A 16,350-nucleotide genomic window follows, 5' to 3' on the forward strand; every position below is an offset into this window, starting at 1 on the left:
AAGGTATATGTTAGAATGCTCTTATTTTGGTCTAAAGCTGTCGTATCAGTACAAGTTATTTTTTCTCATTAGGTGTGCACTATCTTTTGTCAGTATCATACATTTTACCCATCAATTTTTTTATGGATACTGTTTTTGTTCAAACTACTTCTGTTAATGAGGCAGTAATGCTGCTATTTGAAAACACTCCTAAATGTTTAGTATTATGAAGTACACGACTGACCTTGACCGTCACAATAAACATATGCAAAGGCAATAAAGATGAAAAAATAGGGCTTGATATTTGTGAAGTAATCAACACATGTGCATGTATATAAGATTTTATTCTTCTTCAAAATCAAGAGTTATGTATTCCAAGGTGAAAAACAAATCTACCTTGTCAGATGTAATGAAATGCATTTTTGTCAGACAAATATTAAGGGCTGTGTGATTTTGAGTTATATTTAGAAAATCTTTAAGTGCACTTGCACTCTTTGAGCATATGCAGGATCTGTCATCTAGTAATCCATAATTGTTGACCAATGAAAAACGAAACTGAAGTAGTAGAATGTGTGATCAGCAATTAGTCTTCTTCATTATGAGACTGCATATTTCCATCCTTGGCCATTAATGCTGCTTTTGCTTCAAACAAGTGTTCACCAGTCCACATGCCCAGTATTGGCTGTCAGATATGTAGTGACTTATAATACAAGCTGTTTCTGTATTTACATTGACTTCTGTAGTACCTGTTAGTGAACTACACACAGACTATGTTAACATGGTTTGTCAACCAAATCATTGATAATAAAACCCTTACTGATATGTAGTATTACAATTATGTGATCAGACAAAATATTTTGTCCATCATCTTTCATTGGAGCTTGTGCAATTTATCTGTTAGCTTAAATAGCTTAACTGACCCAACTGGCTTTGTGAGCTTATGCCGTGGTACATCACCTGTCGTAAATTTTCCCTTTAAAGGAATTCTAGTACGGAAAAGCTTGGCAGATTTTGACTAAATTTGGCATGGATCATCCCTTGGCAAATGGGATTTTAAAAATGTTGTGTAAATGATGGGTGTGGCAACCCTGGAGCAGAGGGGCAAGTCCGGAATAGGAAATACTAGTTTGTCTTCAAAGGACTACTTCTTAAATGATGGTGAAGCGATGGTGGCCTAATCTGGCATAGAGAATGTCTTACCTGTGGTGGGTTAGCGATGCAGCCTTCAGGTGATTCCTGCAGTTGCCATGACTATGAGTCTGTCAATATATTTATCATCGACAGACTGCTGTCAGAGACTTGGGAGTTTTGTTGTTTAGTTACTGTAATAAAAAGAACCTTATAAAATTGTGTCCTGCAATAGGCCTATGCTTCTGTAAACCATTAGTTGTCTACATCATGATGTATGTGTAATTACCAGCGTATTGTTAGGTGTGTCTGTTGCACTACTGAGGGTGTACAATCAGCCACACATTATCTTCTCATTACAGGCCTCGACTCAACGTAGAAATCATGAAAATTACCCACACAATGATCCAACTTTGTGTTGAAAGAAAATTAAGAAAAAATGTTTTAATACCGGTCATTTTTCAAAAGATGCTAATGATGTTTCTGAAGAATGAAATGTCTAACTTAACGGTGATCATCACCGAGTTATTGTTCATCCTTTCTAGTTTGAGTCTTGGCCACCATTTCCCTCGCTGATTGACAATATTGTAATGATGCTATTTTTTCGTAATTGAAATGTCCAACTGAAATGGCAACCATACTTATGAACATGTATATGAGAAACACATGAGAAATCCATCCAATAGTAGCGATGTGCTGTAGTCTGTCTCTCAACGCCTACTTAGTAATATAGGTCAATTTTGTCAAAATGATCTCTTTCATTTTTTGCAAGATTAAGCAGTGGAGCTTGTTTTGCTTGCAAAATTTAACATGAACTGTTTTATGTGAAACTAGTCTTTAATATTTGTTTTTCTTACATGCAATTTATTTGCTGCCTAATAATATTTGGTTTCTGTAGCCTTATAACTACATTGAACTGTTTGGGTGTAGTTCTCTGTGAGATCGAGGGCCAACAGCTTACCTGTGATTGGGCCCTTCGTATCCTTATTTTCCTGTGTATATTTTATCCCTCAAACTTATGATCAATCATTTTTGTTTTTCACAAGAAGCAATGTACATTTGATTTCAAACTTAGAACTCTAACCAATCAGATAGCAGCTTTGATACATAGCAGCATGTAACAGTGATTATCATTTGTCAGATTTATAATGTGTTTGAAACTTTGGTAAAAGATTCCTGGCTAGTTTTTCGAATTTAAAAAAGTTGGTAAGTTTGTAAACTAATGCTGATTGCCTTTACATGCTGTATTTTGAGTTTTTTGGTTTGCCTGTAAATGATGTCCTCTCGTACAGCCCTGGAGCGATCAGCTTGGCCAGTGCCCTCCTCTCGTACAGGTCTGGAGCGATCGGCTTGGCCAGTGCCCTCTCATACAGGCTGGAGCAATCGGCTTGGCCAGTGTCATCCTCTCCTAAAGGCTGGAGCGATCGGCTTGGCCAGTGCCCTCTTACGGAGCTATCGGCTTGGCCAGTGCCCTCGTCTTGGCCAGTGCCTTCGTCGTACAGTTCTGGGCAACTGACTTGGCCAGTGCTCTCCTCACATATAGTCTGGAGCTATCAGCTTGGCCAGTGCCCTCTTGTTGTAGTCCTGGAGCGATCAGCTTGGTCAGTGCCCTCCTCTCGTACAGTCCTGGAGTGATCGGCTTGGCCAGTGCCCTCCTCTCGTACAGTCCTGGAGTGATCGGCTTGGCCAGTGCCCTCCTCTCGTACAGTCCTGGAGTGATCGGCTTGGCCAGTGCCCTCTTGTTGTAGTCCTGGAGTGATCAGCTTGGTCAGTGCCCTCCTCTCGTACAATCCTGGAGTGATCGGCTTGGCCAGGTCTCTTTTAGTCAATGTTGCTTGCAATCTGTTTGTAGCCCAAGTCCTTATTTGAGCAGCTTGAACAGCCAGCAAATAAAAATAAAATCCTTAAAGCAATTCTTGTGTTTGTTGTATTATAAAAGATATGAATAATATATTGTCAGTGTGAAATTCTGTTCAGTAGTTATCTATTTGAAACTTTCTCAATCTGTGGTTAGTTATAAGTTAGAAATGTTTCTATTTTTATTCAGGGATGCTAGTCTGTTAGTAACACATTTAAATTATGATGCTCAGCACCTGTTTGAAGATGACCAGAATATTTGTAGTTTTAATTAGGTCACACTCCTTTCTGCTCGAATGTTGTTTTCTAAACAGTATCTAACCTACTTATTTTTTTCCAAATTTGGTTTATGATTTTTTTTATGTCATTGTCCGTACCAATTTCAAGGAAGGGTGGAATCTGTACATATTTAATGATGGTACAGGCACATATTTCACTCTGATTGGTTGACAGCTTCCAAACATTTAAATATCACTACCACCACAAGCATGCCACACAAGGGGACGCTAATTCCGTGAATTTGGTTGGTCAGATGTCGGTGTGAATTATTTGAACTCTTAAGGGATAAATTAGATTGAAATATACCATAGTTGGTAAATATCATCATGAAAATTGTCTCCTGTTGGAAAGGATCACATCAGCCTGAAATGTTCTCCTACATTTCACAGAGAAGGTGACACAGAACAACATATGTATGTAGATATTTATTGATGTAGTACACACTGCCAAGCTCTTACCATAAAACAGGTATGGCCCACAGCTCCATATATATACAAAAATAAAAAATGCCGCCAGGCAAAATCTGCACGACAATAATATCAGCTAGCTGACCGCTAACAAATTTATTACAATATATGTGAAAAATAAACATCTGCTAGCAGATATATATAGCAAATTCATCAGAAATGTTGCTTTATTAGATTCCGTAATGATAAAACACTGTACAAAATGATCATAGATAATGAGGAGCCGACTGATGATAAAACAAAGCACCTGTAAGATTAATGTTTTACAAAGCAACAGTTAAAAGTGGGGCATTATAATGTACAGAAAAACACCATACATAAATAGTACAGCAGAAATATAAATAGTCCTTGTAAATATTACTATCACAATATACATTTTATATGCAAGATTTTTTTTATTTGAAGTTAAAGATTTCTTTAGTATGAAAGCCACACTAATTTTCTTTTCAAACTTCTCGGTGTCTGAGAGTATAGCCGTTACTAACGGAGATACTCTTCTTCCTTCCTGACACATGTACTTGGTGTATATGTACTAGTACAAGTTATATTGGCACAGTTTTATAAACATTACAAAAGGCAGCACTATGTAGCTGCTACAGACCATACACAAATACTCAAGATTAATTAAGATTCTTTGAATCCAATTAAGAAATTGAATTTTCAATAGTTTTCTCCAACTACTTGCCCTCAGACAGCCACTTTGAACCCTTACACCTGCCACATACATTATGTATTCAACACAATAGTGGGGGGAGGGGGGATTCACACATGAACATTTTAAAATGAAATGGTTTATTGTTTAATTGGTTCATTCTGCCAGGCCAAGTGCAGACTCTGATGTAGGACCCCTGGAAGAGTGACAGATCGTTGGCACATACATTATTGTATAACGGCTTATGCCTTTTGTAACCGGGGTAATTCCTCAGCTATGGGGGGGAAGGGCGAGGGGTCAGTAGGCATTGTTGAAAAGCGCAAGAAATTACAGTCATATTTTAGTCCAAGGAAAACCTTTCATATTACTGAAAATTCAATATTTGACAAGTTTATTTTCAAGATATGATCAGATCAAACACAAGCAACAAACAATCGCTCATGACATGGAAGCCTAAACAGTATGCATTGGAGCATTGAAGGCCACTTATAGCAACGACATGGTCAACTGCCATACCGTCCAGTAGTTATTACAATCTCCGAGACTTGCCGAGTGAGGAGATCTAAAAATGTAATATCTCAGTATTCAATATTTACAAATATCTCATCCTTCATATTTACAAAACTCTAAAACATATAAAAAGCGAGGAGACTTCCAATCAGTCTCCCATTCTGCCATATTTACACACTCTGAAACATATATTTCATAATGCCTTCTACAGTTTGACTAGAAAACATGGAAAACAATTAATGTCTGATTCTAACATTGTTTGTATGTTAATATATCAGTTCTTACCACCTGGTATACCATTTAGGAACAGTCATGTTGCGACTTATTATCGCACACAATTCTACCCATGATGCACCTGGAACTGTAGACCAATTCACTTTCACCTTATTAGACTTTTTTGGGAGGGGGGGATCATCCAAGAAAAGTGTATTATGGATCACACTGTGTGTAACTGATTTTTTCCCCCTGTGTGGAATAGGTTGTCAGTAAAGTAACGATGAAATTTTCCTGAAATTGACTGATCTACACAATTCCACACTGCTTTATCATGACTAAGTTACACATTAATTCCAATGATCATCCAATCAAATTTCATTCTCGGGGAACATTTACAATGTAGCAAATCAAACAAGGGACATATGCACCAAATAATTTCCACTTATCTATCATACAAATATGACAGATGTTGGTAAAATCTGTGTCTTACTGTCTAGACAATTTGGTTTCTAAATCGAGTGAGAAATACCGGTACATGAAAATTCTAAACATGAATTTCTTAATAAACAATTCAGATTGTAGAAGTTTCTGTTTCTATATTCTACTTTTATAACATTGTTCAAAGTACAAAGATTTAAATGATCTGAATAAAGCTATTGAACACATAGCCTACATGTAAGCAATAGGGTGTCTACAACAGACACTGATTTTAAATATATTAAATATAATGTATAGATACATACACAATAGGAACAATATTCTGATACTGAAATATTGTTTATAACATATACAAGGAATCAGCAGGACCGTCAGTCCAGTCACAGTTATAGTTTGGTTTCAGAGAATTTTATCTAAATTTTGTTACTACAAATCATACAATGGCAAGAATGGATACAAATTCGTCAATTAATATGCTGTTTTTGGGATATCTGATTTTACGAAAATCTTCCAAAATTAGAAAAAGAAATATTGTTGTCCACATACTTAACACAAATCCTCCAAAATTCGAACAAAGACAAATATTGTTTTTGACAATGTTATTTATCATGATTTTAAAATAAATCAAAAGGTCTATATGACCTGTATCATCAGTGATTTACCAGTAAGCTCATTACTACCAATAGTTACTCGGGTAAGTGTTTTACTCACTTGATGCGATATTACAAAGCCCTCTATTTCGATACAAGTGACACCAATCTTATCAATATGTACCACACCCTGTCAGAAAAACACTACTCACAGACCATTTCTTCAATGAGTAATCTCGTTGACACTGTTTGCAACTGCAATCATAGTGCTTCACTGGAAGGGACATAACTCTGGCATATCTGTATGAGACCAGCGAAGGGACATAACTCTGGCACCAGTATCTTTTTGATTGTCTCAGAATTTCAAAGTTGTCAAAAGATTTTTTTCTGACCAATAACAAGAATTTGGTTCAAACATGGAGAATCTCTGAATATTTGTGATCCCATTTGAAAAAGTTCAGGACATATTACAAAACATCATAATTTCAAAAATGTAAAACAGCTTCCTATACACATACATTCTAGGACTATACTCACAAATGTAACCACATATACATGGATAGATTTCAGTAAGACATTACAGTGGGAATGTTAGCTTTACATCTTATAAGTAACAGTATCCTGTATGATACAATATTTACATTTCTACTGAACTTGGGCTCAATATACCTTCTAAAGCAGTTAATATTTAGGTTTACTTTTCAATTAACTTTCCAGTTGTCGAATAAATATGAGAGCAAACTGCTTCCCTCAGTAGTCCCATTTATGAATTATTTTCAATTTGTCTTTCCGAGAAGTTTCCGATTGAAATAACCTGTATTTATATGTCGTGTTGTTTCAAAGTTGAAATCAACACAAAACAGCAATTTATCTTACCAGGGCAATGTCACATAGCGAGTGATGATGTCACATGGTCTGGCACATATGTGGTTTTGGACTTGCTCAAGTCTGATGTCTTACAATTTTTTTTGAAAAATATGAAAATTGCACCAAATGTAAATATATGGACTTAATTCTGTTTCGTTGAGGTTTATGGAGTATAAGCCTCAATCGGTATTGAGAACAATTTGATGTTAAATTGCCTAAACACCCAAGATCCAATGAGGCTTATTATACCTCTCGACAGACCAGGGTAAAGTCCATATATACAAATCGGTACCCTTTATGATACAGGATACCAGTTATACTAGATAACACTTTCACATCTATACATCACATACACAACAAACAGTAAGTATTACAAGGTACAGATGTAAAATATAAAAAGATACATTACATGTATAAGTCTACGATTAATTAAAGTCTTTTTATCTTTGCACTTCCTTGAATGTTACTTGGGCTTAGGTAGCAATTCACAGCTGTAGACTCTCACTAAATGTGAAGTTTGGAACAAAGATGCACTGAGTGATTTGATCAACTATAACACCATCAGGGAAGATAGCTCTCCCCAATAGTAAGTACTACAAGTTATAGGTATAAAAAAGTGACATTACAGCTAAGTCTAGGCTTGATTAAGTCTTTTATATCTGTAATAAGTTCTACATTATAACATCATGTGGGTGTAAAGAGGATGGCAAACTCTGACTCACCGCCGCCATTACTAGCATGGAGTGTTTTTAAGAAATAACTGCTCATAACATTGTTTCTTAATTACACCTTGAACACAACAATGGTGCAAGTCAAACTTCTACACAGTTTAATATCAGGAATTTTAAGATATTAACATCAGTTTCAGAGTGTTATTATACTATAGAACACATGGAGTGATATTTAGACTGAGTTAGTTGAATCAGTTGACAAAGATTAGGACTAACATGATAAGTTAAGGGGTATGTACAGTATGTAATCTTTTAGAATTTCAATTACTCATTTCTGTCAGAAAGATAAAATGTTCGTTTGAAGTCTTATACATTGTGCATTATACATTAAATAAGAAAACCTAATGAGCTGTTTTTGACTGGTGAAGTACAAAACGATTTTCACCAAGATACTGTAAAACATGAAACTACCCCAAAAGCAATGTATCTGGAAGTAAGTATTATAAAATCATACTGGAAAATTATTTTGTCTTGGAAGATTCAAGCGAGACATGAAAGACAAACTTCTGAAGTAGCTTTTTGTAAAGGTTCAGCTATCACAGATTTAAAGAACAGCTAGTCTTCATGCACAGTCCAAGAAATTCTTTCTGGAAAACAGCAGGCTCTCAACAACCATCTTCACTGTACATGCCGAGCACACAGCAAGTAGAATGAAGAATTCCTACAGAATGTGAGAAGAGGTCATTCAAAGGGAGATAAGCATCAGTCGACAGAGAGGTTGTTGTTAATCTTTGGTGTGGTGTGTTTTTTGGGCACAGGCGGGGGTGCCAAATCTTCCTCCTTAGGTAGAGAGGGCAGAGGCTGCAAGTGGAAAGTAGAATGTCTGAAAAATCTGAACCACTGGGTTTTAAAACTACTGTCAACAATTTCAGTCTGCAAGGTTAAACACAACTGTCAACAGCTCATGTCTGCAAGGTTAAATGGTTTGTTTAAAGAGAAGTACAAAGAATGAAGCTTTTGGCCACAAGAGCTAAACCATAACCAAAGACCCTGAACTTTATTCCTTTAATTTACTGTGATTAGTATTGCATTAAAGACAATGCTCATCAACTTATAATGAATCCTAAAATAGCAAAAAATATTATAGTCAAGGCAAGGTAATGCAGGCAAACAATATGTCCTCAACTTTGGGCAAACTTGTTACTATAAATGAACAAAGGGCCATAATCAAATTTAATTATGTGATACTCTGCCATTCACAGAGGCTACTCACATACAATTTGGCAGTTGTCAGTGACAGAGTGTATGTGTGATCCTGACAAAAAGTGATGTACACATTGACTAACAGACATAGCATAAACCAAAGTCCTCTCCAGTAGTATCAGCTGGGGACATAGCATAAACCTGCAGTTCCTTCCAGTAGTATCGACTGGGGACTTAGCATAAACCTGGAGTTCCCTCCAGTAGTATCGGCTGGGGACATATCATAAATCTGCAATCCCCTCCAGTAGTATCAGCTGGGGACATAGCATCAGCTAGGGACATAGCATAAACCCAAGTCCCCTCCAGTAGTATCAGCTGGGGACATAGCATAAACCTGGAGTCCCCTCCAGTAGTATCAGCTAGGGACATAGCATAAACCTGGAGTCCCCTCCAGTAGCATTAGCTGGGGACATAGCATAAACCTAGGTCCCCTCCAGTAGTATCAGCTAGGGACATAGCATAAACCTGGAGTCCCCTCCAGTAGTATCAGCTAGGGACATAGTCTAAACCTAGGTCCCCTCCAGTAGCATTAGCTGGGGACATAGCATAAACCTGGAGTCCCCTCCAGTAGTATCAGCTAGGGACATAGCATAAACCCAAGTCCCCTCCAGTAGTATCAGCTAGGGACATAGCATAAACTTAGGTCCCCTCCAGTAGCATTAGCTGGGGACATAGCATAAACCTAGGTCCCCTCCAGTAGCATTAGCTGGGGACTGATAAATAATCAAAACTTTAAACCTGCAAACATGAGATCTTTTCAGCTGTAACAGCATCTATGAATGTTTTTGCTCTAAGTATGATGTTAGTGTCAAAATTATAACAGAGTATGAGGCCAACATGTCACAAATTTTACTCTGAGTAAAAGGCTGATGTGTCATTTGTTTTACTTATTAAGAGGCCAATGTGTAAAACCCTGTCCAGGCACAGATCATCATCTCTGTCAGAACAAGTAGAAGATCATCCATCTGCTTTGAGGTCTTTGTCACGCTAAAAAGGTTGTCATTCAGGACAGCAGAGGAAAATAACATTCACAATAGATTGATGTTCCAGTATTACAGTAAAACCTCGTTATAATGCCTCCTCTTTCATCTGTCTCCTTGCTTACAGCCACCATATTTCAAAGTATACATAAATTTTTCTGATTTCTTTTTTCAATATTTCTTTTGAGGTACCACCAAACCCTATATCATGCCAAGGTTTTATCTGAACAAATACTGGCAGTACAACAAGGTTTTACTGTAGTGAAATGGACGTATATCTTAAACTAAGAGGAAAATTGTGTCAATATTTATCATTACAGACTTTTTGGTATTATTTTTACAACAAATTTCACATTAATTAAAATCTTTGATATCAATTCTTATTCTTAAATATGTCAAAATAAGTCAATGCATTAGGCATTTAAATCAACTTGTCATTAAGGATGGAGCTAGAAGGAGAGGTAGAGTGTACAGACAGGCTATGAGAGGGGAATCTTCAACACATACACCAAACAACAATAGGCTATACTGTAACATGCTGGTTAGTTCGTATGTGTGGACACGGGTATAAAACAATATCTAATTAGTTAATGATAACACCCCCTCCTCCAGTGATCAACATTTATATAATGATGTAACAGGACTTCCATCTACAACAAGAGGCCCATGGGCCTTAACGCTCACCTGATATATTTATACAGAGAGTTGATTTTGATTTTAACATGAACAAAAATATTATTCAAAGTGATAAAAATCAATCAAGACTAAAAAGTATTTGAAACTCGCACCTCTGATTCTAAACAAGGAAAATGAAGAAATTTTAGCACACTGGTACCTTTGGGCCCCATCAAACTGTCAACTCAGGGTTATAATTCCAATCAAGCTATATATTAACATGTAATATTCAAAGTATCATTTGCCATTATAAACCATAATAAATTGTGCCCCCCCCCTCTCTTTCTTCCCAAGGGGGTGAACGTGAGACCCTAGGGTCATAAACCTTAAGACCCTTCCATCTATGAAGAGTATTTGATTCTACCATATCTGGGACTTGAAAAGAAGAATTTTGAAATTTCAGTAAATTCAACCCTTTTTGGCCGACCCATCAGCCCCTAGGGGTCAGTCAGGGCTCATATGTGCATACCATCAAACTGCTATCCATACTGATAATTCTAATCCAAATTGACTACTTCCAATGGCAATTAAACATCCGGCTGGGATTTGGGTCCTTAACTTCTAGCCAATGAAAAGGGAGAAATACGGNCCCAAGGGGAAACGTGAGACCCCAGGGTCAAGAGAAAGTCACAATTTTGCTTAAGACCCTTCCATCTATGAAGAGTATTTGATTCTACCATATCTGGGTCTTGAGAAGAAGATTTTTGAAATTTTAGTCAATTTGACCCTTTTTAGCCCCGCCCCTCGGGCCCCTGGGGGCTGGGGACCAAACCAGACACTACTTTTGTTGACCTTTGGCCATGGAAGGTTTCTGCAAAATTTCATTGAAATTGGTTTTGAAGAGTTTTGGAGAAGAAGTCGAAAATGTAAATTGTTTACGGACGGACGACGGACGACGACGGACAAAAGGCGATCGCAATAGGTCACTTGAGACTTTGTCTCAGGTGACCTAATAAAAAAATCATCATAACTATCAGCTTTGCTTATTTGAGGATTTTTTCCAATCACAATACAAACATTAAATATTACCAAAACTATTCTATTTTACCCATTTAGAATTAACTTAAAATCAAACAATCCAAGATGATGCACATTTTGTGAATGAGGATATATATATATATATAAATACTAATCAATGGTCACTTGATTCTGCTGAAATAGACCTACCAACCAAGGTGTTAGTGTCACAACATCAGTAAAGACTATACACAGCACTAAAGTGGTGGTTGGGAACATCTCAAAAGTCAAATACTGTAGCACCATATCATTGAGGATCCTATACAAATCTTATATTGCCCCTACTTTAATTAGGCTACACTAATCAGACTCCTCCTTGTTTTAAGCTCAGACTCACCATAGCCAGATTTTGTGCTCTACATGTTTCCTGTATTCGTTAACTTCAACCTTTTTTAAGTATATTACCGGGATTCAACTTTCTGTCATTTTTTTTCTTCTAAAGATATAAAGTATGCCTACATTTAATAATCACTAATAGTACTGATAGTACAAAAATGTTTATTAACAGAAAACATCAATGGAATGTAAACAAAAAACTTGGCCCTCTGATAGTGTTAGTGACAAATGCTGTATGAATGCTTTGATAAAGTGAACAAATTCAACATGCAGCATAGAGTAATGATCTATTAAACTTGAACCTTACACAGACAGTCCTACCTAGTTACTGGCAGTTTAAAACTTGAACCTTACACAGACAGTCCTACCTAGTTACTGGTAGTTTAAAACTTGAACCTTACAAAGACAGTCCTACCTAGTTACTGGTACTCACTAAAAACCTACATTATAACTTGTCAAACCCTACATTATAACTCACTAAAAACCTACATTATAACTTGTCAAACACTATATTAAACTCACTAAAAAAACTATGACAAACCAGAGACTCTACAGAATAAGACAATGAACACCAAAATCATTAGTTACAGAATATCCACATCATAACTTATGCAGGGCTTACATCGTAAATCATTGAATACCTACAATGTAAGTCACTGAACACCTACATCATAAGTCACTGAATACCTACATCATAAGTCACTAAGCACCTACACCATAAGTCACTGAACACCTACATCATAATCACTGAACACCTACATCATAAGTCACTGAACACCTACATCATAATCACTCAACACCTACATCATAAGTCTCTGAACACCTACATCATAAGACACTGAACACCTGCACCATAAGTCACTGAACACCTACATCATAAGTCACTGAACCCCTACAATGGAAGTCACTGAACACCTACATCATAAGTCACTGAATACCTACATAATAAGTCACTGAACACCTGCATCATAAGTCACTGAACACCTACATCATAAGTCACTAAGCACCTACATCATAAGTCACTGAACACCTACATCATAATCACTGAACACCTACATCATAAGTCACTGAACCCCTACATCATAAGTTACTGAACACCTACATCATAATTCACTGAACACCTACATCATAAGTCACTGAACCCCTTCATCATAAGTCACTGAACACCTACATAATAAGTCCCTTAACACATTCAACACAAGTCACTGAACACCTAGATCATTAAACATTGAATGCTTGCATCTTAATTAAAGTCAACAAACGAGGACAATTTAAAACACTTAATACTGGCATCATAAGTCAATGAACGCCAACAACATAAGTCACTGAAAATCTTCATCATACTACTTTGTAAAGCAACATGATACTGGATAGACCTGTGATAAGGTTAGGTAAAAAGACATGCAGTAATGCATAAACCATCAAATCAATGAAAACGATGAAGCATGTTAAAATTTGAAGATGTGGACCAGGATAGTTCACACTATTACAACCTTCAGACTGATATTACACATTTGTACTTCAACCTGGTATTTTAGTGGTATTTTTGGGTAACCATTAACCATGACCCAGGTAACTGGTGCTGGATAAGTGACTTTGACCTTGTATGTTGGTATAGCATACATGACCTTGACCCTGGTATGCTGGTATAGCATACATGACCTTGACCCTGGTATGCTGGTATAACATACATGACCTTGACCCTGGTATGCTGGTAAAACATACATGACCTTGACCCTGGTATAACATGCATGACCTTGACCCTGCAATTCAGGTATACACATATACGACCTTGACCCTGGAACAATGTTTGTTGGTATAACATACATGACCCTAACCTTGGTAGTGCAGCCCATACTACAGCACTATGGATTTGTATTTAAATGTGAACTATGTGACACAGAATGTTGGTATAACATGACCTTGATTTGCTAGTGTTACCTTTATCATCTGGGGAAGATTTCATGACATATATGACCTTGACCTTGACACGTTCATAGAGTATAACTCTGGCTTGGCATGTTCGTGCAACATGACCTTGAACTCCTGTATGCTGGAGTTGTATATCTAACTGTGGTAACATAGAGGGACATACAACACTTGTATGATGATAGTAATGACACCAATGTTGTCCTTGTTTAAAAATTTGGCAAAAATTTAGCAATGCAAAGGAATATTGGAAGCAATTAATTGTGTGTAACTGACCACATGACAAGACTCACAACACAAGGTCATTCCTGTTAAAACAAACTGCCATTCCATGATCCATATCTGTTTTAAAGAACGGTAACAAACATATCAAAAGTTAGTAGAAAAAGTCGCAAGACATTTATGCTTCTTTAGATATTGAACTGATAATGAATCTGATGTAACCTGATTATAACGTACTTACACTCTCATAGAAGTGATTGGTATCATTCTGTGAGGGAAACAGCACAGTATTAAAATCTTATTCCACAAATTCTTAACATGGATACCCAGCATAAAGTACATAGGGGCTAGCATTTCAATGGAGATGGTCCTTAGTCCGTAAGAATGATGACATTAAATGGTTGGAGATGGTCCCTTTTTTTACTAAAACTGACTTTTTTCCACTGGTGCAATATAAATAACGTAGATAAAATGTACTCCACCAAGACAATATATACAAGGTAGACGATATATAGGACCTAGGGTTATTTAAACACAAACTTCATGTTACAATGATTCTTATATTACAAAAGTAAAGGTCATCTACCAACTAATGGAGAAACAAAGTCAAAATGGAAATCAAAAGATGAGAGCAATGTGCAGAAAATAAACTTGGTATATATATATAATATGACGATGACAAAACTAAATAAACCGCCCACTCCACACAACAACAAAAACAATGACTTTTGAGACGACCCCTAAGCTGGGTCGACCGTGACTACCATACCTGTCCTCTGGAACATAGAACAAACAAGGCACAAGAGATTAAAATCTTCTCATATTAAAATAATCAGTGGCTGGAATTATTTTAGTTCAAATTTTCCAGGTGCTTTGAAAAAGGTTAAATTTTGTTTTCCATCTTTACAATATATAGTTAACTGTAAACTTATTACCTCCTGTTATAAATAAAACATCACTACATATATTACTACTGTTGTAAATATTACCTGATGTTAACTTACCTGGGCAGTGTTCTGTACACTAGAGGCGCATACTGTTGTCAATGTTACACATTATACTTACTGTACAATCTTTATATTACCAGTATTGTTAAACATACAACTGTTAGTATCTGAACAAAATAAATACTGCAATGAGTTCTTATTGAAATTTCAATCTTCCTCAAAATTGGTAGTGGATGCTCTGTGAAACTTTCGGAAAAAGCCAACAACCTTGGATTTTCGATGTCCAGGTACACCTGCAGAGGAGTTACGAGACACAGCTAACTCTGGAATGTCGTTGGAGAGGTTGGAGTAATCTGAACAGGTGTTGTGTTTCTCTGGTAACTGTGGCGGCTCTAACAAAGTGTCCGTCTGCTCCTGGTCACTACTGCTGTTCGTGTCTGACAATGGAAAAAACCTTTGATCAAGTCTTCAATAATTTCAATCTGACATCAAGTTAAGTGTACTCTTTAAGGCAAGACTGTAGGAACTGATATTGAGTGTTGTGAGTTACGTAGGAACTGATATTATTTGTGATGAGTTACATAGGAACTGATATTGAGTGTGGTGAGTTACATAGGAACTGACATTATTTGCAATGAGTTACATAGGAAGTGATATTGAGTGTGGTGAGTTACACAGGAACTGATATTGAGTGTGGTGAGTTATGAAGGAACTGATATTGAGTGTAGTGAGTTACGTAGGAACTGATATTGAGTGTGGTGAGTTACGCAGGAACTGATATTGAGTGTTGTGAGTTACGCAGGAACTGATATTGAGTGTTGTGAGTTACGCAGGAACTGATATTGAGTGTTGTGAGTTACGTAGGAACTGTTATTGAGTGTGATATTGAGTGTTGTGAGTTACGTAGGAACTGATATTGAGTGTTTTGAGTTACGTAGGAACTGATATTGAGTGTAGTGAGTTACGTAGGAACTGATATTGAGTGTTGTGAGTTACGTAGGAACTGATATTGAGTGTGGTGAGTTACGTAGGAACTGATATTGAGTGTGGTGAGTTACGCAGGAACTGATATTGAGTGTGGTGAGTTACGCAGGAACTGATATTGAGTGTGGTGAGTTACGTAGGAACTGATAATATTTGTGATGAGTTACGTAGGAACATATATTGAGTTTGGTGAGTTACGTAGGAACTGATATTGAGTGTTGTGAGTTACGCAGGAACTGATATTGAGTGTAATGAGTTACGTAGGAACTGATATTGAGTGTGGTGAGTTATGTAGGAACTGATATTGAGTGTTGTGAGTTACGTAGGAACTGATATTGAGTGT

At 36.8% G+C, this 16,350-nt stretch overlaps 1 protein-coding gene across 11 annotated transcripts in view; it reads right to left on the reverse strand.

Annotated features, from left to right (window-relative positions):
* Positions 1-3,649: 3,649 nt before the first annotated feature.
* The window catches only part of LOC110464388 (dedicator of cytokinesis protein 1-like), a 98,832-nt gene continuing 86,131 nt past the window's right edge, over positions 3,650-16,350 (reverse strand). For 7 of the 11 annotated variants that reach the window (XM_021519664.1, XM_021519601.1, XM_021519609.1 and 4 more), the window contains 3 exons: positions 15,291-15,460; positions 14,318-14,344; positions 3,650-8,515 (listed from right to left, as the gene is read on the reverse strand). In XM_021519664.1, the coding sequence (XP_021375339.1) occupies positions 8,417-8,515; positions 14,318-14,344; positions 15,291-15,460 (296 nt within the window). In that variant the 3' untranslated portion in view covers positions 3,650-8,416. Of the gene's footprint in view, positions 8,516-13,618; positions 14,197-14,317; positions 14,345-14,845; positions 14,853-15,290; positions 15,461-16,350 lie in introns of those variants that run through there. The other 4 variants (XM_021519626.1, XM_021519641.1, XM_021519617.1 and 1 more) reach the window with 4 other exon arrangements.

This window comes from Mizuhopecten yessoensis, unplaced genomic scaffold, assembly GCF_002113885.1.
Source record: "Mizuhopecten yessoensis strain PY_sf001 unplaced genomic scaffold, ASM211388v2 scaffold1539, whole genome shotgun sequence".
Lineage (NCBI taxonomy): Eukaryota > Metazoa > Mollusca > Bivalvia > Pectinida > Pectinidae > Mizuhopecten > Mizuhopecten yessoensis.